The sequence below is a fragment of the Manacus vitellinus genome, unplaced genomic scaffold (genome assembly GCF_001715985.3).
Source record: "Manacus vitellinus isolate BGI_N305 unplaced genomic scaffold, ASM171598v3 scaffold_45_pilon, whole genome shotgun sequence".
In the NCBI taxonomy this organism is placed as follows: domain Eukaryota; kingdom Metazoa; phylum Chordata; class Aves; order Passeriformes; family Pipridae; genus Manacus; species Manacus vitellinus.
Genome location: NW_021940571.1, coordinates 1,991,461 through 2,008,719, shown reverse-complemented (window position 1 = coordinate 2,008,719; position 17,259 = coordinate 1,991,461). Strand labels below are relative to the sequence as shown.

General features: G+C 47.0%; 2 protein-coding genes across 2 annotated transcripts in view; one reads left to right on the top strand and one right to left on the bottom strand.

Moving 5' to 3' along the window:
• The window catches only part of PPM1L (protein phosphatase, Mg2+/Mn2+ dependent 1L), an 81,925-nt gene extending 68,488 nt beyond the window's left edge, over window positions 1-13,437 (top strand). Inside the window, exons 3-4 of the mRNA XM_029962298.1 lie at window positions 2,542-2,703; window positions 5,783-13,437. Of these exons, the coding sequence (XP_029818158.1) occupies window positions 2,542-2,703; window positions 5,783-6,132 (512 nt within the window). The 3' untranslated portion in view covers window positions 6,133-13,437. The remainder of the gene's footprint in view (window positions 1-2,541; window positions 2,704-5,782) is intronic.
• B3GALNT1 (beta-1,3-N-acetylgalactosaminyltransferase 1 (globoside blood group)) lies at window positions 12,707-16,105 on the bottom strand. Its single transcript, XM_008930029.3, has 2 exons — window positions 16,039-16,105; window positions 12,707-15,402 (listed from the first exon to the last, which is right to left on the bottom strand). The coding sequence occupies exon 2, from the start codon at window positions 15,332-15,334 to the stop codon at window positions 14,348-14,350; it is 987 nt and encodes a 328-aa protein (XP_008928277.2). The 5' UTR covers window positions 15,335-15,402; window positions 16,039-16,105; the 3' UTR covers window positions 12,707-14,347.
• Between the last annotated feature and the right edge of the window lie 1,154 nt (window positions 16,106-17,259).

The window sequence follows — 17,259 nt, the reverse complement described above, 5'->3', positions numbered from 1 at the left end:
AAAATACACCAGTAATTTTATCTGACTTAAAAAAAACCCAACATCTCCCCAGCCAGTCTAGTCCAGGGTTTAACTTTTCAGCTGCTTTCCTTTGCAGAGGGCTGGGCAGGGCGTTGTTGAGGCTGCCCCCCCAAGGGACTCATCCAACATGTGTTCTCAATTCCAGGCCCTTTTCTGCTGGGAATTTTCCGTCGGGCAATTGCATTAAATCTCAGGCTGCTGACAAGGGCTCGGTGTTTCCCTCGCTCCTCACAAGGTTAAACGACTGAAATAAAAATAGATGGGAAGGAAAACAAAGCAAAATGAGTTTTGCTTTCTCGGGGCAGGTGGGGGATGGAAGGATATCCCAGCCATCCATCAGGGAGCTGGAGAGAGCTGATCCTTCCTAAATCACCTTGCAAATCAGCCTCTGCCTCAGAGCCTCCTTCTCCCTCATCCACACAGATCATATAACCAAGAAGACTGTGTTCAGTGTTATCATTTTTGTAGAAATTGTGCTCATAATGGCTCTATTTGGGAAGCATTTCACTTCCTGAGCACGGGGGCTGCACGGGGTTATTCGCAGTTTTTCTCGGTAGGAAACATGATGTTGGTGCTCCCTGAGGGAAAAATACACTCTGGGGGGGTGCAGAGCAGGAGGGTGGGCTGGGATGCAGGAGAATGCAGGAATTTAGACATGGAAGTGTTGGGCAGGTAAAGCTCTGACCTTGGGTGGTGGATCCTGGAGCCTCCCAGTCCTGCAGCACCCTGGGGTCCTCCTGGGGCTGTTTTGGCTCCAGCAGGACTCAGTTTTACATCTCCCAGGTTTTGTTTCCCACCCAAACTCCCAAGGCAGCTGTTCTTTCTCTCCCTGAAGCTGCTGATTTCTTTTCCAACCCGGTGGATTCTGGGAATCTCTGCCCAGCCAGGATGCAGGAGGGCAGCCCGAGGCTGCTGGGATGTTTGTCAGGGAAAGTTCCATAAATAAAAGCAAGGGAGGTGCTGTTTGTTGCTTTAATTCTCTTATTGCCCCTCTTGGCACAGCCTTCATGCCCTCAGGGCCAACTCCTGGAGGCTTCAGAGGAGATAATTCTGGAGCAGGACGCTCATTTTTGGGTTCCTGAGGGGATCCTGGTGGGCAGGTTCCTCTCTGTGTCCTGTCTGCAGTGAACCATTAAGTTGTGCAGTTTAGCAACAAATGGGAAACTATCCATGTAGGTCTTCAATGTGTCCATCCATGGCAAAAAAATTACTAATAAATATATATATTTATCTGTGCCTGCCTTGTGAAAAAATAGCTCTAGTTTAGGGCTGTGCAGGGCAGTCAAAAATAAACCCTGGGGACACAGGGCATCTGAACACAATTTGTTTATTACTGGCTATTTTATTTATACCAGTCATGGGATATTTAGCTACTGACATGGGAACAGCAAAGCAGAACTTTTAACTGTGTTTTGGGCAGAGATGCAACAAGCAGCAGCCACAAGAAATTGGTTTTCAGGCCACAGAGCATAGGCTGAAGCCCTGTTCTGTCCCAGTGCTGGTGCTGGAGTTTCATCCCCAAGATTGGGCAGGCTTCTCCCAGAGCTGTGATAAACCTTTTTATCAATGAATAATCACTTGTAAATTAATAACAGAGGTGAAAACTCAACCCTGTGCTTCTCTGGTCTGCCTAAAAGAAAAAGGACACAGCATTAAGTTAATTTGATTTACTGTTGAGAGATACCAGAGTGCCTTTTGTAACTGTGCCATCAGTGCTAAAATTCCCTTTTAATCTTTGTCCCCTCTTTACCTGTGTGTCTAAAAACTTCCTTTCCATCTTTGGATTCTGGGGCATGGATGAAATGGTGTTGTCTGGTCCAAAGCCCGTGCAAGGAATATTAGTAATAGCTGGAGTTTTTATAAATACAGCTCCTAGTAGCTGGAGGGGAAATATAGAAAAGTCATGGTCTTAATAAGGTCTGCTTTGTTCAATATCCATCCCACTCTATCCATTAAATGAGGAAAATACAAACTATAATGTTCATACTTAAAAAACACCCCATTTTTCCAATGATTTCCTGCCATGTGAGCCAAAAAACACCTGTTGGATACAGTGATCAATGACTTATTACATTTGCTGTGTATTTAGAGGCTAAAGTAATTAAAAATGTCCAATCTTTTCCTTTTTTTTTCAGTAAAACCATAAAGAAGTGACCTCAGCCGTGGAGGGGACGAGGGGAGGGAGCTCTGGGTTATCCCAGAGCTGCAGGTTCAGTTCTTGAGAGCAGCCAGGGGGCTCTGGGGCTAATTTGTGCTTTAATTACTTTCCTTGGCCATTAGGAAAGGCCCAGTTCCAGGATGGAGATGGGAAACACTCCTCCCACTCTCTGAGTGTGGATCAGAGCTCTGGGCTGGGTGACAAGCCGGGATCGTCCCCAGCTTGGACTCGCTGCTCTTGGAGGGCTTTCCCAACCTCAGTGATTCAGGGGTTCTGTGGCAGGAAGAACATTTCCCAGCTACTAATTCACATCTCTGTGTGTCTGTGTGTCTGCTCTGCTCCCCACTCCCTCTGCTCTCCAGGTACGACGTGTCTGATCGCGCTCTTGTCCGACAAGGAGCTCACCGTGGCCAACGTGGGGGATTCCCGAGGAGTCCTGTGTGACAAGGACGGGAATGCCATCCCCCTGTCCCACGACCACAAGCCCTACCAGCTGAAGGAGAGGAAGAGGATTAAGAGAGCTGGTGAGTTGGTTTGGCTTTGGGGTGAAAGTCCATCTTTTTTGTCCCGCCGATAAAATACAGTTTTTTCCCTGAGAGAGGCTGGGAAGTGCCCGACTGAGGGATCAGCAGAGCAAATCTCCCCCTTCCAGTGGGATATCACAGTGCAGACAGAGATGGCAGCAGATGATCCACTCCTTAACAAGCTGGTGTTGGGGTAGAAAGAGCAACATCAGCCCATGGACCATCCCATCCCTTGGGATCTCTGCAGGGAGCAGTGAATAACCAGGAGCAGCAGCTGTTTCACCCCAGCCCTGCCCACAGCCTGGCTGGGTCTGAGCCTGAGCCAGCTTTAGTCTCCAAAATAAGCAGAGCATGAACCTAATTCATCAAAGCTATTTTTTCTTCCCATCTAATGAGCACAAACATGGAAGTTGTGGCAGGAGTAGAGGGAAAGGATGGAACAAACAGGAGCCTTTCTGCAATAAATCTTCCTCGCTTTCATCACTCGTCAGTTCAGCCACCTCCTGGGCTAGAAATTACATTGGGATCATCAAGTTTAATGGCCAGTTCTCCAGGAATTTGTCAAAGTCTTTTTGAACCCATTTCTGCTTTGGCTCCCACAGCAGCAGCAAATTACTTGGTGAAGGAAAGGAGTTGCTCTGGTTTGTGTTAACCCCACCCTGAGCATTGCCCCCAGAGGGGCAGGGCCTCTCTGCCTCCAAGCCTTCCTCTGGCTGTAAAATGGAAATAACAAGATTTTCCATGAGTACAAAACATATTTAAAACCCACAGGTCATCACTATGATGGCAGAGCCAAGGCCACGTGTGCTTCCCCCCAGGGGAAGGAAGGAAAACCATACAAGTCCTGAGAAGAAGGAATAGAAAAATCTTGGTCTCTCTTTGCTTCCCCTTTTGTATTTGGGGGATGTATTCATAAAATTTATCTATAAAATCACTTCCCTCTCAGCCAAGCCCAGGAGGAATTCACTGAGGAGAAAAAAAATAATCTGATTATTTGATTTGTCTGAAAATGAGGCTTTATAACACAACAGCAGGTAAAATGAACCTGGATTTTTGCAGGAACTTCCAACTCGGGAAGAAATTATTTTAATGGGCAGGTAAATGTTAGAACAAGAAATATTCTCTCTAGACCTGTGACTTCATGAATTCCCTCCTCTGTTACCTCATCACTGCTATGGCCTCAGAGTGCTGTTAAAAACATACAATCCACTTTTTATTCCACTGCCAGGTACTTTTACATTCTGGAACATCCCTTTTTTTTTTCCATCCACTAAGTGTAAAATTGAAGCAAAGTGCCCCAGCTGAATTATCTGCTCCTGTGAGAAAAGGCACCTGGCTTTTCCCAGCATCCAGATCCCTGCTGGGAGGAACTGGAGGAGGTGACAATAACCACATCACCAGGTTTCACTGGCATTTTCCAGCTTCACATTGCCCTGCTGGTGTAGGAGAATGGCCTTGGAACAGCCTGGGTTTGGCTTGGGAGGAAGCACAAGGTGACTGCCACTGACAGAAATTCAAGTTATTCACCTTGAGCATAATCCTGTGAGCTCAGCCCTTGTTCACAGGGAAAACATTTGTGCTGTTGCCAAGAAGCCTCAGTTCCTTTAATGCCTTTTTCTCCAGGCACAGCCAGCACTGCAGTGTTTGCTTTTCCCAAGCATTTCTATGGATTTGATTGGGATTCCTTTACAAAAGAAAATATTGGAAGTGCCAAAGACACTTGAGGAAAACACTTGTGCCATGGGCAGTTCCAGGTGCCACCTGAGAATGGCACCAGAAGTCTCTTTGTCCACATAGGACCTGCAAAGCCTGGAGTAAGTGTGGAGTAAGCTTTGCATGGCTGTGGATCCAAAGAGGATGCTCCCAAATTCTTTGGACTATGGAAGGAAACATCTTCCTCATGGAGGCTCCAGAGGAATGTTCAGAAGAACACCCAGTTAAAGAACTTTGTTTCTGCTGGTTTTAACACAGATCAAGTTTCAAGCTTTAGGCAACAATGAATCCTTAAATGAAATAGTTTCACCTGAAAGCAGAAGGAATTTACAGATAAGATCAGCCAGCCAGGAATGGGAATGCTATGAGAAGATTTAGGAGACAGGTGACAAATAACACCCAGGCTGAAGAAAGAACAAAGACATTTGTAAGAACACCAGAGCAGACAGTTTGCAGATAGAAAATCCTGTCCTACATTTAATGTTCCATGTTTGCAAATTGTTTGTCCTCGAGTGACTTCTCCTTCCCGTTAGGATGACAGGAACACTGTGATGGAACAGCTGTTGGTGTGCAGATGGATGCACAGGAACTGGAGGTGCCACAAGTCTCCTGGGTGACCTTGAGTGCTGCCTGATTCCCATTCCTGGCTCACTGGCACCGTGGAGCAGCCAGGTGTGGCTGTGGCAGAGCCAGCAAGTGCAGTGCAGAACAGACCTCCCTCCAAGCCAGCCCTAAAGAAAAGAGACTCAACCAGATCCTTAAATCCTGGTGATGGCAAAACCAGTCAGGGCCCACGGTGCATTTTCCTGACTCGAAGTCGAGTTTTGCCATCGGTTTGTCCCCGACAGAATTTTGGTCCCGTTTGACAGAGCCAGATTGGGAAGAGCCTGTAAATGTTTTTGCACTTGTTTCTTTGCTTTGTGCCTTGAAGGCAGCCGTGTGTCCCACTGCAGGGTGTTCTCAGTGCTGTCTCCTCCAGGGATGTGGAATGGGAAACGTGACCCACACAGGAAGAGGTGTTCACAGACAGGAATGGAAAGATTTGTTTCGCTGTTTTCCTCTGCGCATCACCGGGAGTTTTCCTGAGCACTGAGTTGTGTAGAACAGGAATTCCTGTGCTGTCCCATGAGCTGGGGGTCTCTCTGGGGGAGCTGCTTTGTTTGAAGGCAGATCCACTGCTGATTCCTCTGCTTCAGCTCTTGCAATCCGGCTCAGCACTCCGAGATGTGCTGAAGGCATCTCCTGCACGTTGAGCTCTGTAACCCCTGTATCCCTCAGGATGGAGTTTAGGCTGGGTCTGGCAGGAACCAGAGAAATGCTTTTAAGGTTTCAAAGAGCTGCTCTAAGTGCTGGTGTCTCTCTGCAGGTGGTTTCATCAGCTTCAACGGCTCGTGGCGCGTGCAGGGGATCCTGGCCATGTCCCGCTCCCTGGGAGACTACCCCCTGAAGAACCTGAACGTTGTGATCCCTGATCCCGACATCCTCAGCTTTGACCTGGACAAACTGCAGCCAGAGTTCATGATCCTGGCCTCTGACGGGCTGTGGGACGCCTTCAGCAACGAGGAGGCCGTGAGGTTCATCAAGGAGCGCCTGGACGAGCCGCACTTCGGGGCCAAGAGCATCGTCCTCCAGTCCTTCTACAGAGGGTGCCCCGACAACATCACAGTCATGGTGGTGAAGTTCAGGAGTAGCAGCAAAGCAGAAGAGCAGCAGTGAGCAGAGGCTCCCTCTGAACTCAGCACAAACACAGTAGGAAGCTCGAGTAAAAGCCGCTCCGATTCCCCGCGGGAGGAGCAGACGCCTCTGCTCTTTGTTCTGTGCTTGACAACAGGAGCAATACAACAAATCCATGCTGAGCAATGACAGGAATTCAGTTTGTCCACGTGTCCCTGCCTCTGGTGACCTTGCTGCTGCTCCTCCAAAACTGACTGGAACCTTCCATTGCACCATTTTCTTTACGAATCCTGTGCAGACTTCCCGTTGGATTCCTCCCCTCCCGTCTCCAAGGTCGGTCCAGGTGCACGGCAGGGTCAGGGCAGTGCTGCTGCTTTTCCCCCATAGCTGGGACTGCTCAAGTTCCTCATCCCTTTAACCCACAGTGATAAGGCTGAATAGGAAAAGGTTTGTGATTATTGGCCTCTTATATGAAGGAGGAAGAGGAGCCAACTCTCCCCCTGCTGCCACACTCTTGGCTCTCTCGCTTCATTTAACCTCACCCCCCTTCAACAAATCCCTGCCAAGCATGTGAGTAGGTAGAGATACTGAATTACCTGAAGCCACATGTTTATTCAGGCTGTGCATTACTCTATAACAATTCTAGGCCATATTGTATCCAAACCAACTCATGGTAAACTTCAGCAAAATACTCTGAGGTCTGACACCTTCTGTGTGAGAAAACAGCTCAGCTGTGAGAGCAGAGTGTTTGTCCTCCACCAAGGATCACCCTGACCTTATTTTGTTGGCTTGGACTTGGAAAGCAATGAAAGGTAAAATTCATTTCATTAGTGACTTTTGGAAAACTCCTCAGAGCAGGGGGTTCCTCAGAGCTGCCTGAGTCAGGGCTGCTCACGTGGTTATTCCTGGTGCCAACTGCAGATGGATTCGTGGTGTTAATCCTGGGGCACAGCCGTGTTTTGGGATAATGTACAAATGCCAGGCAGCATCGTTGCACTGTAGAGATGAAAGCTTGTGTTAAATCTAGAGAAAAGCCTGCTTAGATCTAACTTTCAGTATTTAATTGTGTTTTGGAACCTGTGGCTGCTGTAAGTTTGAAGGAGGACAGTGTGAGTTTGTTCTGCACGTGGTAACAACTGCTGAGGGACAGGGTGTGTGAGATGAACGGACCAGGCTGGAGAATTGTAATAATCCTTGGAATCTCCCTGCAAAACGTGGTCCTGGACCATCTGCTCAAGGTTCAGGGCGCTGGAGGTTGTTGGTGTTTGGGTCTGGGGGGGAATCAGGGATCTGCTGCATTAACTGGCATTGCCTGTTCTTGGGTGCTGAGCAGGTCTGGGTCTCTCAAGGAGAAAATCAAAGAGCACAAATTCCTGCCTGAGAGGGAATTCCTATCTTAGTCTTTTCAGTTTTGTTCCTAGGTTACCTCTTCCCCAAGGGACCTCCTTCCTTTAATTTGTTGGGGATAATCACAGCTCTTAATTGGATCTGTTGCCTTTACCAGTGCTGTCCAAAACATGTAGGGGACCCTTGGCAGCCTCTGCTCATCCCAGACTCCAAGTGGAGCCCTTTGACTCTGAAAAGTGAAAAGCAGGAGAGGGAAGTGTCCAGCACTGCTCCTTCCCTGGAGGATGGGAGGCTCCCAACTTTTTTAATCCCTTGAGCAGTACATGCAGTGACTTGGCAATGCAGCTTGGCAGCTCAATTGAGCAGCTCCCAGGAAACGTTAAAAACTGCAGAGCCCTTCAGTTGTTTTACTTTGAGAAGGTGTTTGAGGTCAGAAGGCTGGGAAATGCAAACCTTGTGTGGTATTTCCCTGGGAGTGCTCAGTCCTGGAGCCAGGAATGGCACAGCAGCAGTGTCAGAGCTCCAGGCAGAGCCTTTCCTGTGTCCTTCACAGGAGATATTCCATTGCACCAGCTCTCCTTTGGAGGACACAGCCTGGGGAGCTGCCCAGGGAGAAGGAGAATCTGACCCAGCAGCTCCAAAGGAGAGGGATGTTTGTGTAGCAGAGGCATCACCTTCACGGGAACTGGGGGAGTTGGAACTGGAATGATGGTCAGCTCCCAAAAAAACATAGTAGATTAAAAGCACTGGAGTGAAAGCTGCTGGCTGCACTGAGCCTCCTGCAGCTCCCACTCCCAAGGTGAGTGAGAATCCCTGAGGGATCTGTGACCTTTTCCTGAGCATCCCTGAGGGATCCATGACCTTCTCCAGAGCTTGGCTCACTGGCTGTGCTCCAGCACTTGTGACAGACAGGAAGAGAAGGTGGCAGGAATTCCCAGCCATGAGGAGCAGTGGGAGCACTCTGGAAGCAAGCCCTGCTCACAGGATTTAGGAAAACAGTGCAGTGCAGTACAGAAGGGGTTTGCCTGGATGTTTATTCCAGGATCATTCCCTCTGTCACTCCCAGCCCCTCCAGGCAGGCACCAATCAGCCCTGCTCCAGCCTTCAAGTGTCTGCAGCTGCAGCAAGAGCTGCTGGAGCACCTTCAGCTTCCTCTGCAGCCTCCTCTCCCCCTCCCTCTGCACTGTCCTGGCCATCCAGGCCCATCATCTCTGTTGAGCTGGTGATTTTGGCTTTTATTACCTTAAAAAACGAGTTTCAGCTGCTTTAGGTGTGAAGCTGAAGGCCTGAAGGAGGTGAGAGGCTGTGTGTGCTCTTCCACCTCCGTGCTCAGTGCCTGCCTGTGCTCCCTGCTGCCAGCCTGCAAAGCTTTTCATCCAAACCCAGACATGTAGAACTTTGCTGATTTGTGCCAAATTCTGTCGTGACACAGCTGTGGGACGACAAGGTTGAGTAATGTACCTTTTGCTGATGCAACCTGAACAATCCAGGGTTCTCCCACTGCCTTAACGCTCCATCCTCCAGCTGGGAAGGGTTGCCAGGTGCTGTAGCCAGAAATATCCACCGTGGCAGAAGGGGTTCCTCCCTGCTGCTCTCCTGCCTGGGCAGCTCTCCAAAAAAAAGAGCTGCCTTTTGGTGGCAGTGGCCAGAACACAGCTGGGAGCTCCTCTTGCCATGGAAGTTTTTTGTAGCCCGAGCCCGAGTGGCTCCGCTGGTGACATCTGTTCCCTTGGGAAGAGCCTCCCGTGGCACAGAACTGAGGGATTGAGTTGCTGCCAGAGCATCTTCCCTGTGGTCCAGTGTGACAAAATGTACCTTGTTCATTAGTTCAGCTGGTCCTGTGCTTAAGGAATTGGGGCTGTTCCCAGGGATGTCACAAGCTCCCCATTAACTCACGTGGGACATTTTAATGTTCAGTGATCAGGATTGGGATCATGGATTGCCATGGAGTTCACCACTCTGATTATACACTGGGAGGGGTTCAGACAGGCTGATCCTTCCTAGAATTCCTGGAAGGGCTGGGACTTTCCCTGCTTGTCCCTCCAGGGTTGGGGTTGGTGGCACTGTGGCTCCTTCTAGTGGCCTGAGCCTGCCCTGGGAATGGGAACTCCGCAGCATTCCCTCCAATTCCACAGCGGCTCTCTCAGCCCGTGTGGCAAAGGGGAGGCATTTAAACTCCCCCCTGTCCCTTGTCTCCCGAGCTGGAGTCAGGAATTCGTTGCTCACCTCAGGGCTGGCAGGAGACACCGTTTTATTTCACACCAAACCGATCCCACTCCTTCTGTTGCACCATCCAGCACCAGGCACAGGGATCTCATCCCACAGGGAGGGGTGGCACGGGTGGCACTGTGATGGTGGCACCACCTGTACTCCTAGAATGTCTAAAAATACCCAATTCGACACGAATGAGCCAGTTTTAGTGAGAGATTGTCTAGATTAATACAAATATAAATAAGGCAAATGCCATCCAGCATCATGGACTGTCCACTGACTGTGGGTGCTGCTGCTGTTCTTACACAGTTAAACCATTTACAGAGGTAAAAGTAAAATATTGGGAAGGTTTTCGAATCCAGGAGTTAGAGCTGAAGTGCTGCACCAGCCTGAACAGTGTTTGCTGCAGAAACACCAATGCCACAGCCTGAAAATAAGGGATTTTGTGTCCAGCTGCCTCTCAGGATACAGGACAGCCCTGCTTTAAATAATATGGATATATTGCTAATGTAGCTGATACTTGTTTTACACAGAGAAACATTTAGTGAGTGATTATACTACAGAAAAAAAACAAAAAAACTTACCAGCCTTTCATTTCCCAAAGTAGGTTTTTAGGCCTCTGTACAAAATTCCAAGTTTACAATTGAGAATGTTCTGCTGGAATTTGGCAACTGCAGAGCCTGGAGCTGCTGCCCCTTGCTGTGCTCCATATATTCATAAATGACCTTTCTAAACCTGAGGACTCAGCAAAAGAAAAAAAAAAAAAAAAGATCTACAGAGTTACTACTGAGTTGAAGTTTAATGAGTTTTATTTCTGTGGTGCTGACCAGACAAGGTTTAGGGAAGCAGCTGTTTCAGAGTTTTCCCTTAGGTAACTCAAAAGTTCCAGGTGTCTCCAGTTCTCCAGGATGGTCTGGGTGCTCTGGTAAGCAAATGGATGCAGCTGAAGCCTTTCTAGAACCATAAATAAGAGGCTTAGGAGCAATTCTTGAGACAACAGTTTGTCCTTCACTCCTCTCTAGGTTATGAAGTGTTTAAATAGCCACGTAACTTCTTTTAGCAGAAGCTCCACAGGTTGGGGAAAATGCTGTTATAATCTCCAAAATACACAATTTTGGCAAATTGCTGGGCTAAGTGCCTGTGAATGCTCCCAACAGCTTTCAAAATGTGGATTTTTAAAGCACCCACCTCCTTTTCCTCAAATGTCTTTCGAAGTGTGTGGGACCAAACAGCCAACACACCATCCAGGCACCAATTCCCAAATCCCTCAGTGCTGGTGTTTCCTGCAATGAGCTGCACCTGCTCCTTCTCCCAGTGAACAAAATTCTTCCTCAAAAATCAGTTCTGCAAAGTCTGAACCTAAAAATAACCATCCTGAAAATCCAAGGCCTCATAATTCTTTAATCATCTCAACATAATGTGGGGTTTTCTTCCCGAAAATTAAAAGAACTCCCTCTTTTAAAATAGATTAAAAGAAACATCAGGTTCTTAGAGATATATAGAAATTACTTTGAACCTGTAAGATTGAAGCTTAATGTCCAACACAGAACAATTCCTACCTGGCTGTATAAGGTATTATTTTATGGGTTTATACTTGAAACAGAGAACCATATTGTGTTTCTAATTAAATCCCTGGATCATGGAATGGTTGGGGCTGGAAAGGACCTTAAAGCCCATCCAGTTCCACCCCTGCCATGGGCAGGGACACCTTCCACTGTCCCAGGTTGTCCAACCTGGCCTTGGACACTCCCAGGGATCCAGGGGCAGCCACAGCTTCTCTGGGCAACCTGTGCCAGGGCCTCCCCACCCTCCCAGGCAGGAATGAGATCCCTGTCCTGCCAAAACTTGGGATCCATGTCCCTGCCACCTCTGCCTTGGGCAAACTGTCAACACTTCAGAAGTGGACCAGAGTGGAACAGGCTGCTTGGACACAAAGGGAAATTTGGGAAATATGGAGCTCCACACTCCTTCAGCATCCCTAAGGAAACAGATGGAGCCGGATCAGGAACTCAGTGGCACATCCTTCCCTCAGGTTTTAGTTTAAATTTGACAGAAACCTGATAAAATTCCATTGTTTGCTGTGCATCCAGGCATCTGTGAGTTACTTGCATTGAAATGCTTTAGCAGGGACTGGGAAACATAAGGCAAAACTTAGGAAAATATGCCAAATGTCCTGGGAATACTGATCACAGGGAATGCTGCCCCTGCCTGGTTTATCTGGAATTTGTTTGTTCCAAATGCACACAAAGCATTTCAGCATTTTAACTCCTCTGGAGTAACATCCAGGCAGGGAATTCCACATCAGAACCCCCCTTTGCTCCCCATCCAGCAGCAATTCCCAAACATCTTTGCCCAATGGATTATTACCATTAGGCTTTTCAAGTCAGAAACCCCAATTTTCCTATAAAATCACAAGTACTTGGAATTCTGATTTACTACAGCTTTTAGACCACTTACTGCATGAGAAAAGAAAAACAACCCTTAGGATCTGGAAAAATTTTAGGCATTTTTAATACAATATTTTAGGCAGATACAATAAAATTTGGGCCCACCTCTGACTTCAATTCTTAGATTAGCTCATGGTCTGAAGGTTTTTCACCTCTTGCATGGCTGCTCATGCTAAAAACTTCCCTAATCATGGCTTTAAGCAGAAACAGGAGCTTAGTTAGGAATTTTACAGTTAGGAATTTTCCAGCCTTTTAAGCAATAATAAGGTCAGACTCAAACACAAATCAGATTTGGAAAGGAGGGGTTTTTCAGAAAACCAGGACTCATTTTCCAGTGGGATTTGTTGCAGAGTTGCTGTCACTGTAGATGACAATTAATTTCAAACTGATCACTGTGTACAAACCTTTGTTTGTTGAGCAGTGTCAGCACTTGGGGCACAGAAACCCCAAATACTGGCAGGTGATGGGTGTGTTTCTGGTCCTCTGTGACCCTCCTTTCTCCCTCACCAGGACCACTCTCTGCTTTATCTATTTTCTGAAGCCTGCAGAGTCATAATTACATTTTTTTTGGGGGGGGGGGAAGCAATAAAAACTGTGCTGTAGTATCAGTGTTCTTGTGGCAAATAATTTATTTCTGAACACATACCGTGGCAGGCTTCTAAAAAACAGAGGGGTTTGGGTTCTGAGATGTAAGAACAATCACAGAACGAGGCAAATATTTCTCACAGAGCTCTCAGGATCTGCCCAGAGAACAATCAAATCCCAGATCCTAAACCCGTGGCACAGCTGTAGTTGTACCTGTTTCTGGAAATACAAGAGCATCCTTCCCTCAGTCACCCAATTCTGTATCTTCAGCTATTTAACAAAAAAAAAAAACCCTCTTATTTTTTAAAAATTTACCATCCATCCTTAGAACACTGACATCTTGTCTAGAGAGTGTTGTCCCCAAACCCTCACTTTTATACCTAAAAAAATAACCCGTCCTCCGATCCCACCCGAACCCCACGTGCAGCCGTTGGAAAAGAGCCAAACTCAATCCTGACCACAAGGGAACGAAGGCACTGCTGAAACCTCCCCCCCGTGGTCCTGGAGGTTTCTGCACCTCTTGTGGTTTGTCTCTAGGAGACACTGTGGAATTCTGCCAGGCAAAATCCCTGGGAACAGGAGCTGCTCCATGGACAGGATGTCACCGTAGTCTCCTCCCCGTGTAGTGGATGTGTCCAGATTAATTATGTTCATGCAATTGCAAAATTCTGTATTGTTGTCTCTTAGAAGTGTAAACTACTGAAAACTGGGCCTTGCTGATATGAATAAAGTGATTAAAAACTGGTCTTTACACACAGGGCAGAGTTTGTCTTCTTTAAATATAAATATCGGGGGGTTCTTCCTTTTTCACGTTTTAAAATGTGGGGGAAGGAAACTAACTGAGAAAAGCAGACATAAATCACAGGAGAAATTATTCTGCTTTTATCTTCCCTGTGGCTTCCAAAGCTCTTGGGATGCATCAGTACACACAGAGAGATGTTTATATATGGGGGTGGATTATCCCAGTGGTTTTGGGATGTCTCATAACCAGTGAACTCCACCTGCCCTCCAGGAGTCTGGGAACACTGTCAAAGACACCAAAGCCATTCTATTTTATGTCTGCAGAGACACACACAAAAAGTGCCCCACTTTCCCAGAATTTCCCATCAGCTCCTGCAGATCCCACAGGCTTGGAATGTTCTCGGAAGCCTTACAGAGGTGATACATTTAAACACCCAGGTGTGACACTCTCAGAAGGGTCACAGAGGTGAGACACAGAAAGAAGGTTGTTTTGCTTCACACTGGGCAGAGAACAAATAATGGAGAGTGGCCATAAAACCATAAAAACAATCTAGGCAGGAATTTGGGAAGCGTCCTCAAAGCTGGTTTCTTGGCATAAACATTATTCCTTTTCATCCATTCCAGAAAATTCAGGCAGAAATCCCTGCAGCTGACCATGTGGGGAGGTGTCAGAGGCAGATGGGACAGAGCATTCCAAAGTACCCTGAGCATTCCAAAGTACCCTGAGTGTGTGGGATACCCACGTGGAAAAGTGCTTTGTGAATTCCTGGTATTTTTATTTAAGACTACTGGGGTGTTCCAGGGAAATGCTGCCACTGCAGTGTTGTCAAAGGCATCTCTAGAACTGCTTTTGGTTTGCATTTCCCTGCCCTTTAAATGTTGTTTTTACACCAAACAGTTTTTTAAGTTTGTGTGTTAATCCAGAATCAAAGGCAAGTCACGGAACTGCTGGATGACAAATCCTGCCAAAACTGGATGAGTTCACTTGGTGTAAGGCCATGAACTGCAATCAGGTGCCTGTACTTACAGACATCAAAATTAACTTTATACAGGAAGAACTGTTCTGCATCTTCTGGAACACTGACGTTGACTTTAAGAATATTTAAGCAAATTCCAACGTAAACATCCTCAAATTTCACAGGTTTGACGTGGCTCATCAGCTCATAAATCCTCAGGGCCAGCTTTCCATCCAGGACATAGCCCATCCCACCACAGTAGGGAGGGTACAGCCTGAAGGGATATTCCTGGTAGGAGATGGATCTGGTTTTCTCAGAGCCCCTGTAGGCAAAGTTGTTGATGAGGGGGTAACCAGTGAAAAGGTTCTCCGAGGAATTCTGCTGCAGCAGGAACTTCACCAGGTTGGGGGTGTTGATGAAGACATCACTGTCAGTCTTCATGAGGAACCTGGTGCTGGGGCAGAACTCGGAGACCCACTGGAACCCCATGATGGTCTTCAGGGTGAGGTTGTCATAGGTGTCCAGGAAATCCTGCCGGATGATGTCTCCATAGAGGATGCTCTCGTCCTCCACCGACAGCTCTGCCGCGTTGTCTCCCCTCTGGGTGTCCTGCCCCAGCAAGAACAGGGTCAGGACTCGGTGGCCCCACCAGGAGCTCCGAGAGCCCCACGTTATCCTGATGGCCTGCCTGGCCTTCACCTCCTTCGGGCGGGAAGACACCAGGATGACCAGGAATGGGTGGATGTCCCGGCACTCCCAGCGCTCCCGCAGCGTGAACAGGTAGTTCTGCTTGTAAACGGGTTCATACTCGTAGAAATACATCAGGTTCACCTTCTCAAGCACGGTGTTGGAAGGAAAGGTTATGTACAATATTGTTACCATGGAAAACACCAGGAGAAACACAAAAACCCACTTCAAGGGCCTCCTGTATGTGGCACCCACTGGAAGCAGTGTCATGGTCTCTCTGTGGAAGTGCACTGGTGACCTTCAGAATCCATTGCATGAGTCCTGAAGCATCTTTCTTGCTGGAAAAGAAAGGAACAAGTAGCATTCAGAGCAGTGTTATCCAAATATTACCTTTTCCTTCTCTAAAGTGTCAGCAGGAAGCGTGGTGTAAAGTGAAGACAAATCCAAGCCTCCCTGATCCAGCTGTTCCATCCTGCACTCCATGGATCCCAGCAGAGCATGGAGCATGGCCTGGACTGAAACCTCCTGGCTTTCTCCTTGGAAATCCCCCCTGCATGGACCTGAGCCAATGTTGTGATCCCAGAGATCTCAGAGATCCATGTTGTGATCCCACAGATCTCAGAGATCCATGTTGTGATCTCGATCTCTTCCACTCGATTCCACTGCCAGGAAGGAACAAAATCCAGCGGCTACAAAGCAAGTGGATGTTCAGAGGCTTCAAAATGTGGGATTGCTCTTAAACACAGGAATTCCTACTGGTTTGTATGAGCTGGAGCAAATCAGCCAAGACAGCAAAAGTACACAAAAATATTTCATCCCCTATTTAAGGGTTGAGCAGCTGCTTGTTCTGAAGGTGCAAGAATGTAAAAATCAACTCATTTAATTAAATTAAGTGATTTAATAAAGCCATTTTTGACCAAAACCACCACCATTTTTACCATTAGCCAAGTCATGTTTGGATTTGAGACACACACCTCGGCCTGGAGCCCCAGCTTCTCAGCAGGTACTTCCAAACCCCATGGAATCCATGCTGAAGCCATTCCTACAGTGCCAGGATTAGAGATTCCAATCAACACATCTTCCCAAAACTCAGTTTAAACCCTGTACCCTCCATCTACCTCCATCTTTCCTGTATTTCTTTAAAACTGCACATGCTGTGCTCATACATTAGACATCTTTAGGAATTCCAGAGGATTTCTGATGTTTGCAGTAATAATATTTACCCTGCACTGTAAAGTACTCACAAAGACACAGTAAGGGTGAGAGAAGGTTCAATTTCTCAGCACAATTAATTACTGTTTATCTTTAAAAATATCACCACAGGGCTTCTAAATGTTTTGTATTTGACAAATACACAGCACACTGGAATCCAAGGAAATTTGATTTGCCAGAGCCCACCTGCCTCATATTTCTGTGTAGGATCTGACTTTAAATTCATCATCCTTTAAAACAAAAACCTGGAGCACATTTCTTTGAAATTCACCAAAGATGTATCTTTAAAATGGATTTAAAGCAATTTTATATAAATAAGTATTTAATAGAAGATTTTTGGACTGATCCCTCTCAAAACCAGGAAGTAACTAACAGGAATCTTCTCTCTATATCCACCAACTTGACTTTCAGTGAACAGTATGAAAATACATAGTGGAAGAAAATAATTTAAGTTTATATATATATATATATCAGTGCTTATTATTTGATATTATATCAATAACATTTATCAGGGTTTGATGACCAACTTAAAGTAAAAGCATGTCACAGCTGAATCAGTTCTTGGCTGCCTAATGGAAAAAAAACATAAGGACTTTGATTTTTTATGGTAGTCACCCTCCAGGATCATTGACCACTTCAAACACAGGCAGGAAAACAGGCAAATCCAAGGGGAAACCCCAAACACAGCCCTCAGAAAATCTCCATCTCTTCCTATTTCAAAAGGGTAAAGCAAAGGACGGAGGTTGAAGCAGCGAGGGCTGAGTGGAGCTGGACCTTCTGCCCGGTTCTGGTGCAGGTGCAGCCCTTCCAGCTTCCCAGGGTGGGTTCTCCACCACCTCCAGGCTTTATCTGCTGGCAGTTTTCCCCTTCCAGTTGTACAGCAGGCACATCAGGAGCAGCACCAGGTCAGGAACTGCTCCTTCCGGGGAATTCCTTTCATTTTCTTCCAAGCTCACAACTCCCTGGCTCTGAGATTGTGCCAA